At 33.0% G+C, this 9,862-nt stretch overlaps 1 protein-coding gene across 1 annotated transcript; it reads left to right on the top strand.

The window, feature by feature from the left end:
* The first annotated feature begins 6,816 nt into the window (after positions 1-6,816).
* On the top strand, positions 6,817-8,867 carry LOC7466071 (GDSL esterase/lipase WDL1). Its single transcript, XM_002322941.4, has 6 exons — positions 6,817-6,990; positions 7,508-7,585; positions 7,798-7,938; positions 8,117-8,193; positions 8,289-8,429; positions 8,544-8,867. The coding sequence occupies exons 1-6, from the start codon at positions 6,880-6,882 to the stop codon at positions 8,722-8,724; spliced, it is 729 nt and encodes a 242-aa protein (XP_002322977.1). The 5' UTR covers positions 6,817-6,879; the 3' UTR covers positions 8,725-8,867.
* The last annotated feature ends 995 nt before the right edge of the window (positions 8,868-9,862 follow it).

Raw genomic sequence — 9,862 nt, forward strand, 5'->3', positions numbered from 1 at the left:
TAAAATATCCACTGTAAGATATACATGTATCTCTCCTGCAGGCATGTTCATAAAACCCACGAGATGAAGAATTCTCATCTCTTTTATAAGCATCTTAACAAAAGTCGCAAGAAGGTAACATGACATGTGTAATCTTTCTTTCCTCTAACTTCTACTTGTTAAGTGTTTCAAACATTATTGTTTAAACAATTTAGAGGGAAAATGATGGTGTATGAAAACAAAAAACAAAAACAAAATAATTATAGTTCTTCAAGCCTGATTTCCTCGCTATTTAGACCAGGCCTAAACAGGTAACCATCCTAGTGCACACCTACGTTGACTCATCTCAGGTTATCCAATACCCCTGCCCCAGACATACATTTCAATGTATTTTCAAGTTTTAAGAAGTTAGAGTGGGCACTAGCGCTACCCATTAATGCATACTGGTACACCTTCAAACCACCCATTGGTGTTCTTAGCGCACATAAAATTTTCTATGCAAAGTAAGGTACCTTCTTTCTCGCTAATGTCACTTCCTTTCATATGTCACCTTAAAGACACTTACTAACTGCCCACCTCTCCATTAATGGCGCAACGAGGCACCATAACAAATTATGAGCACTAACCTCTCTACCAATGATATTTATTTCTCTTTACTCTCCAAGAGGTAAGCTCATATGATTGAGACGTATAAATTCTTCCGGTCACCATGTAAGTTAAAAGGAAAAACCATCATAAGTTCATTTAAGACATTCAACAATTCATTAAAGAACATCACTAATAAAGAAGTCCATACAAGATATCACAAAACTCTTGGCCCCTCATGGTTAATATGTAAAAAGCACCACGCCTTTTAATTTTTATTTATGTATAAAATATTTTGTGATAAAACAACATTGTAGTTGAATTTTAAGAATTTGACCTTTTTAGTGAAAAAAGGAGTCGAATTAAATTTTGATATAAACGATAATGGGTTACCCAAATATCTATTGAAAAATTTAATAAAGATAGCAAAGCAAGGAATAAATAGAAAACAATCATTTTATTTTACCAAATATGCAAAATAATTTCCTTTAGTCAATCTCTCTCACCTAATGTATCATTTTTTTTTTGTCATATACGAGTCAGTTTCTTGTGCACTAATATATGGAACTTTTTAGCAATGTTATTAAGTCCAACCAAGGTCGACCTATTCGTTAGTACAAGCCAGTTTCCAAACAAATTAGGTAGGTTGTGACCCAAAGTGTCTTAATCATTCTAGTAAGTGCAACTGTAAATCAGTCGACCAGAAAAAATTAGCTTGACTTTTCAAAAAAAAAATTAAAAAATGATATCGACTTAATTTTTTTATAAGAAAAATATTTTAAAAATAATAGTGTCTCGGATTCACCCAGGTTAAACAAAGTTAACTCACAAAACCCGTAACCTAGGTTATAGCCCTAGTCAAGTTTAATAACCTCGCTTTGTAAAATTATTTTTTATTTAATTATACAATTATAAGAATAGACAATTGCAAGTAAGATAATGAACAAAATTATGTAGGATAATTTTTTTTTTTTTTTTTGCATATTATGTGCATAAAAATTGGAAAACAAATTCTTAACATCCCTATTAAAACTTATAATATTATTTATGGATTGCAAGAAAAATTAATTTTTAAGTCAATTTAGGCTTTTATTGGAAGAAATTAAAGTTCTGGGGTCCAATTATAATTTTGAAGAGTTGATTTGGTCAAATCAGGGGCTTAATTGCATAATTATTGAAGTTTGATGGCCAATGAGGGACTTAATTGAAACAATCTGAAACCAATGACCAAACCGGAAAAGGCGCTAAACTCAAAGGATCCAATTACAACTTTTCTGGGGGCTTGATTACAAAATTGTAAAAACATCCAAGGGCCAAATCAAAAATATCATTTAAAGTGGCAAAACGGTGCCGTTTCAGAGGCACTATTCATTGTCTTCTTCACCGATTCAGAAAACAGGAACCGTTTCAGCAACAAATGCCGCTGATTATGGGGAACGTTTCACAGCTACTATCTCTCTACCGTTACCACTGCAATAATGGTCCCGAACGTTTTCATTATAAAAAAAACGCATGCAGTTTTGGCTATAAAAGAAGAGAAGAAGAAGTAGAGAAAAAGGGGGAGAGACAGAGGAAAAAACAGGAGGAGAGGAAGCAGTGTTGGTGGAACAGCACTTCCACACTGTCATCTTCGTCTGCAACTGCAAGCAGCAGGTTCCAGGAACGAGGGTGATTCTCTTTTCTTTAAGAACAGAGGCAAAGAGAAGACGAGGGGGATAGAACCAGGGGAAACAGTGGGCACATAAGGAGAACAGAGACAAGCAGAAAAAGAAGAACCACGCAGAAAAGACCACTGACAACAGGCATCACCATCGTCTTCATTCCTTCATCTCAAAGAGCCGGGACAACAGGGTAGATAGCCACACTTGGAAGAGAGAGAGAACAAAGGAGGACAAAGAACGACAGAGGAAGAAAACGAGAGAGGAGAGACGAGACAGAGAAGTGAGGAAAAAGGGGAGGGAGAGAGGCAAAGCGTAAGAAAAAAGGAAGAGAGGGAGAGCGTAAGAAACGAAAAAAAAAAGCAGAAGGAGAAGAAAGCAGAGAGAGGAGAACTGAAGGGAAAAGAAAGAAAAGCTAAAAAAAACAGAGAGAGGGAGAGTGTAAGGGAGAAGAAAAAAACAAGAGAGCAGGGGGGACGCGAGGAAGAGAAGAGGAGAAAGGAAATAGCACAGAGGGAAATACAAGAGAAAAGAGTTAAAAACGAAGAAGGCCGAACAAGGAGACCGAAACAGAAGAGCAAAGGAAGAGAAACCGAACGATGAAGCAGAGAACACAGACAACAGAGGAGGTCAGCACCACCATCGTCTTCATCTCTCCGAAACCAGGTATGCCCATTTCCTTTCTCTGTCTTTACAAGAATTGATGTATGTTAGTCTAAAAAAAAAACAGAGAGAAAACGTAAGAAAGCTAATAGATTATCCTTCTGCGCTTTAACCAGGGGCGAGCATGAACAGTGCGAAGGTAATATAATTTACCTTCGCACTGTTCCATGCACGCTTAAAATTTTACGCGTGCATGGCTTGTTTTGGGTCACTGGCCTGGGCCAGTGACCAGGCTGGGCTGGCTGCGTCCAGCCCAGCCACATGGGCCGGTTTGGGTCCAGCTAGAAAAAAAATTCAAAAATTATTTCAAAAAAATCTGTGATTTTCCATAAATTTTTTACTGCATTTTGATCAATATTGGTTTGTATTTTTATACTGTAAAGATACAAATCCGGTATTAAAATACATGGTTTTCGTCAAGACATTAAAAAATAATAAAACAAATGTTTTTGTTTTCATGCATACAGCCAAGTCTCTCAAAAATAAAAATAAAAAATAAAAAATAAATCATATTGTATTGCCATACAACAAAGAAAATTTCAAAAAATATGTATAAGCATGCATTTTGGCTTTAATAACCAGTTTATTAAAGTCGAGAAAACTAGGCCAATATTTCAAAAATTCCAAACAAATTATATATATATATATATATATATGGGGTTGCGACCTTATACGTAAGACGTATTCTGGATATTAAATTCTTTTGTTGACGTTAGAACGGTGAGGTTTTACCCGATACGATAAGGTTCTCCTTACCGAGGAGAACTTTTCTTAAACCACAGACGGACCAACAACAAGAAAACATGACAAGACTTTAGATTTTATCAGACAATAAAACAATACAGCCTACCTTAGGTAGGGCGTATTTGAGGTGTTAATACCTTCCTTTACGCAACCAGTCCCCGTACCCCATCTCTGAGACCAGTTAGGGTTCCTAGTGACCAAAATACTAGGTGGTGACTCCAATTATATTTTTCCACCAATAAAAAACAAGAATTCATTATCTCCCCATATTTGCCAGATAGATAGAACATTAGATAATACAATTTTGAGGATGAATGTTTTTCGCCGCGACGCCGTACACGTGCGACAACGAGTTATATGGGTTGTTTTTGAATCCACAAAGTTAATCGCGTTAATCCTTATACGATTTAAATTTCTTTTAGCTAGAAAAAAATATTAACAACATCCGAATGTTCTTTTATTCAAGAAAAATTTGAGTTCACCCTTATCATAACATGAGTAAATAATTTAGTCTACTATTATAACAATATTATTAAAAATAAACGAAAGAAGAAGAAACAACAAAAAGACATGTGCTTATGTAGCATATTAACTACAAACTAAAAGAGGAGGGGGTTTTATTACCCCTCCTCACAAAACACTATTTATTGGTATAGTACACTATTTATTGGGATAGTGTTTTGTTTTGTCTTTTTTTTTGTCTTTTTTTCTTTGTTTTTTTCTTTTCACTTAATATTTTTTTGTTTAATTTTATTCTTTAATATTAGATTTTTTTTCTATTTAGTTATAACACTCTTATGACAAGGATCCCAGGTTTGATAAGTTAACCTGGTTTGACGAATTAACACAGTTGACTCAGATTTTTTTCTTTTTCTTAATTAGGTTTTTTCTTTCAATTTCATCCTTTAATATTGATTTGATTGAGAATTAAACTTCATGATTTATTTTGTTTACTTTTCATTAGATTGTCCTGATCTCATGATACGAGAATAATGCTTAATAGATTAACCCGAGTTAACTCAGGTTGTTTTTTGTGTCTTTTATTTAATTGATTTTTTTCCAATTTTATCATTCAACATTGGATTGGTTGAGAATTGAGTTTCATAATCTATTTTGATTTGTTTTTTAGGAGAATATCTTGGTTTTAAGATCATGGTCACAGGTTTTGGCATTCAACCCTGTTTAAATCATATCATTTTTTTTATTTTCTTTCTAAGAGGTTATATTGGTCTCATTACCTGAGTCACAAGTCCTTCAACATTGGACTTGCTTTTTATTGGCTTGTCACTGTCTCATGACCTGGGTCGCGGGTTAACCTAATTGACTCTTTTTTTTCTCTTTTTTTTTAATTGACTTTTTTTTTCTAATTTCATCAATTAATATTATATTTAATTGAGAATTAAGTTTCATAATTTGTTTTGGTTTGTTTTTCATTAAGTTATCAAGGTCTCATGACTCAGTAATAATGCTTAACAGTTAACACGGGTTAACTTGGCTTATGTTTTAAGTCATTTTTTTAATTAAGATTTTTACAACTTTTATCGTTCAACATCAGGTCCGATATAGACGATTGAGAATTGAGTTTTATAATTTATTTTGACTTTCTCTTTATGGGGTTATCTTAGTCTCAATACTAAAATCGCGAATTTGATAGGTTAACCAGGGTTAAATCAAGTTATTTTTTTATTTTTTTTCCTATAAGGTTATCTTAATCTGATGACTTGGATCATGAGTTTGGTAGATTGACTTAGATTGTTTTTTATGTTCTTTTTTTAATTGATTTTTTTAACTATCATCCTTCAATATCAGGCTAGTTAAGGTTTGAAATCTGTAATTTATTTTGATTTGTTTTTCATTGGGTTATCTTGGTCTTATGATCCAGGTTACAAGTTGGAAATGTTAACCTGAGTCTTTTTTTAGATTCTTTTTTAATTGAATTTTTTTTTCAATTTCATCCTTCAATATTAGGTTGATTGAGAATTATACTTCATAATTTATTTTTATTTGCTTTCTATAGGGTTATCATAGTATCATAACTTGGATCATGAATTTGACACGTTAACTTGAGTTTTTCAAGGTCAATCCAATATGTTGTTATTTTAAAGAAAATATATCCTCTCGAAATTTTGTTTAGTCAAAAAATATTTCTCAGGTTGTATGGGTTGTTTTTGGACTAGTAAAGTCAACCGGGTTATATCGAGTAAACTTCACACGATTTTATTTTTTTTTCCACTAGAAAAAAAAACATTATCAGCATTTGAACTCTTTTTTTATGTTCAAGAAAAATTTAACTTGACCCGCAACGTGGTGCAGATCAATCATCTAGTCTTATCTATTTTCTCTTAAGTCAAGCGTCATAGGAAGTCGAAGCTTAAAAGCAACTGTGATGGTATATTGGGGTCTTTTCTTTATAGTGTATGATATTTTGTTAGAATTGTTTTTTAAAATATTTTTTATTTGAAAATATATTAAAATAATATTTTAAAAAAATTATTTTTAATATTAAAAATTTATATATAAAAAAAAACTGGTTGATGATCACGATGCTCATCAATCAGACCGCCGCGCACATGTATTATTTGATTTGTTGATGCACTTAAAGTTTCTTTTCTTTTTGGTGGATAAGTTAGTTCGGGTGGTAGTTCATTCGCCATTACTGTGCTGGCTGGCATGGACCAATGACCTGGTAGGCTGGTACAAAGAGACAACATACTAATAGCATTTTTTATATTAATATCAATTGTTTTTTAAAAGTATATTTTGTTTTTAAATTTACAGAAGTAATATTTTTTATTTTTAAAAATTTATTTTTAATATCAGTATAAAATTAATTTAAAATAAAATAAACATTTATTTTTTAAAAAAAATATTTTTTTAAAACACAAAAATAGACTAATTCCTAAAATAAATATGATCATTTTTAGGTTTCTTTTGATTAATTTAATGACGTGAATTGCAGGCAGAGACAGATATAGTTGTCCCAAGTTAATTTGGTATATTCACTCATGTTTCATATGTTTTTTAAGAAAAAAACGTTAAATATTATACCATCATTTAAATCCTTCAAAAGTGTTTTTGTCCAACTTGGTTGAATTTCTTACTTCAAAACGAATCTTGCTACACGGTATACGGTAAAACTAGCTGAAATAATGGACACCTACAAAATGGGCAAGTTAGCTATATATTGGTGGTTGCCTTGTGTGTTCTTTCCTTGCAGATAGAAGCAGCAGTGAATTGCAGGTAGAGACAGATGGTTGGACCAAGGAGACCACAGTTTGTGCTGTTTGGATCCTCTATTGTTCAGAAAAGTTTTGGCAATGGAGGATGGGGTGCCATTCTTGCTGATACATACGCTCGCAAGGTATTTCTTCGATATATATATCTATCCTTCTTTCAGTTGCCCTTCGTTGATGATTCTTGTTTCCTTTCCTGTCAGCAAACATTCTTCACGGTTCCAAACGTTAGTCTTACTTTGTTTCTGCGAGTCTGAAAATGGCGGTGGACATTTTCATGGTAGCATTTTGATTTTTTGTTTTGACGTTTACATGGTAATGATAAAAAAAAAGACAAAGAAAACACTAGATGAGCCAACAGCTTTAACTAGAAGCCTAAAACACCAGGCAAGTAAAGGAGTGTAGAAATTGAAGCTAAAAGTAGTAAGATAGAAATGACAAACACACTTGCCCACTAAACCTTCAGATTCCAGTCAGAAGATTTGTTCAAGTCAAAGTAAAAATGTAGTCTCTAGTCTCTAGAGCAGGACACCAGGTATCTAGACTCTGGACATCTGGTGCTCAAACTCCATTAATCATACATTTCAGATCTTATAAGATGTTGGGTCTCTTATTATTATTATTATTATTATGCAACTGGCACAGGCAGACATAGTGATGCGGGGATATGGAGGTTGGAATTCAAGGAATGCTTTGCAAGTTCTTGATCAAATTTTCCCCAAGGTACCTTACGATCTTTTGTCTTGTAAAGTACGTATTTAAAATAATCTAGGTGAGTTTATATATTGTGAAAGCCTCGTTAATTTCTGGCATCTAACACTCTCTCGTGGATTTTTCCATGCTTTGCATTTACTCTTCTTATATGGGTCGTAAGGAAAATTTCCTCCTGTTAGTTCTACTAGGACACTGATGTTCTTCTGTTGTTCTTAACCAAGGATGCCGCAGTACAACCTTCACTGGTTATAACCTACTTTGGAGGTAATGATTCAATGAAGCCTATCCCCGCTGAGCTTAGTTCTCATGTACCCCTTCCTGAGTTCATAGAGAACATGAAGAAGATTGCTACACATCTCAAGGTAATCCTTCAATCTGGGCTGCTGTTTAAATCAGAATAAGCAGGATGCTTGCATATGACAGGAACACCTGCAACTTATGCATGACTGATGGCTGAACTATGCAATAACCTTCTTAATTGCTAGAAAATGAAAACGTCCATGTGCTGTTAGTTTAATATGCTTTGTATTTGATTGCCAGAGCCTTTCTGAGAAGACTCGAGTCATCTTTCTAGGTGTTCCTCCTGCCAATGACGAGATGATCATCCAGTTCTACGGGTTAATTTTCCAATGAAGAATTTGATTTTTACTCCTCCTTTTCTTCCATAGAAAAGTTCAATTCTAATACTGGTGCATTTTATTTATGAAACCAGTGAACGTGCCGCTCGATCAAACGAGGGTGGCCGGATATATTCTGAGGCTACTTTAAAGCTGTGCCAGGAACTGGAAGTGAAGGCCATTGATCTCTGGACCATAATGCAGCAAAAAAATGATTGGTTGACTACTTGCTTTACGTAAGTTCAATTAGTATCAAAACTGATAATCTTTCTATTTGTTTACTGTCAAAACTATTAAAAATAACCTTAAAAGATATCAAATTTAATGCTTTTGGATTGGTGTTTGGGCAGTGATGGGGTTCATCTTGCATCAGAGGGGAGCAAAATAGTGGCGAAAGAGATAATGAGGGCCCTTGAAGAGGCAGAATGGGAACCAAGTCTTTATTGGAAGTTAATGCCATCTGAATTTGTAGGGATCTCCCCATTCGATTCAGAAGGCAATAATGGAACCATCATAAATTCAAACATGTGAGGGGAAGAAGATCCCATGCCATGAATAATATTTAGGGATCTCCCCATAATTCGATTCAGAAGGCAATAATGGAACCATCAGAAATTAATTCAAAAATGTTAGGGGAAGAAGATCCCATGAATAATATTTCATTTCTTTGCCCATCTCTCATGCCTTCCATTTGCAATCGTACGTGTCATTGCAGATAATATTTCTATGGCCAACAAACAGTATAAATGTAATATTTATGCTCTGAAAAATATAAAAATTAATTCTTCAAAACACACGGCATGATTGTTCAAAAACATCATAGAAATTGTTTCAGAAAGCTCTTCGAATTAATCACTTAACAAAAAGATCTTATAAGATGAGAAATGCCTTGGATTTGTTATTTTTTGGAATTTTTTGCTTCGGCCTTCGAGCAGGGAATGAGTTCGAGATAATTATTTTGTGGGGCTTCAAAGGACAGACACTCTAAAGCAAAAGAAATTTCTTTTTTTGATTCGGTGACCATACAAAATGGCAGAAAGTGCGCTCTACGATTTACTGTTAAGGCAACCAATGAATCTGGCCATACTGAACCAGGAGACAAAGTTTTTTTTTTTTTTTAAGGTAATTGTAGCAGTGGTTTTTTAAAGTATTTTTTATTTTAAAATATATTAAAATAATATTTTTTATTTTTTAAAATTTATTTTAAACTTTATTTCATCAAAACAATCTAAAAACATAAAAAAAAAATGAATTTTCACACTACATTGTCAAGTAAATCATGTTAAACATGAACCCGTGCTCACACATACCAATAAACATTATCTCTTTTCTATTTTTTTTTTCTCTTTTTATTTTCACTTTTTAAAAATATAGTTTTTACATCTCGGATAAAAGATATTAATTTAATATATTTTTATTTTGAATTTTAAAAAAAACACCACTTATTGACGCTACCAGATTTTATAATTTTATTGATGAAAATTTTTATCAGTAATTACAGATTTAGCTATTGGATAGCGGATTTGAGATTTTTAAACAAGAATATAAGAGATAAAAAAAAAATGTATAAATGGAATGGTTCGAGATTTTGTGAAAAAGTTATTAAAGGAAGAATATTTCCTTACGTGAAGCTTTTTCTCCTTTCGAAGTTTATTTGGACACTATCGAT

Source organism: Populus trichocarpa, chromosome 16 (assembly GCF_000002775.5).
Source record: "Populus trichocarpa isolate Nisqually-1 chromosome 16, P.trichocarpa_v4.1, whole genome shotgun sequence".
Classification (NCBI taxonomy): domain Eukaryota; kingdom Viridiplantae; phylum Streptophyta; class Magnoliopsida; order Malpighiales; family Salicaceae; genus Populus; species Populus trichocarpa.

Excerpts from the sequence above, each read along its gene's own strand:
- LOC7466071 (XM_002322941.4), top strand. The coding sequence starts at position 6,880 with ATGGTTGGACCAAGGAGACCACAGTTTGTGCTGTTTGGATCCTCTATT. Across the intron at positions 6,991-7,507 it reads CTGATACATACGCTCGCAAG|GCAGACATAGTGATGCGGGG; the intron begins GTATTTCTTCGA and ends CAACTGGCACAG. Across the intron at positions 7,939-8,116 it reads AGATTGCTACACATCTCAAG|AGCCTTTCTGAGAAGACTCG; the intron begins GTAATCCTTCAA and ends TTTGATTGCCAG.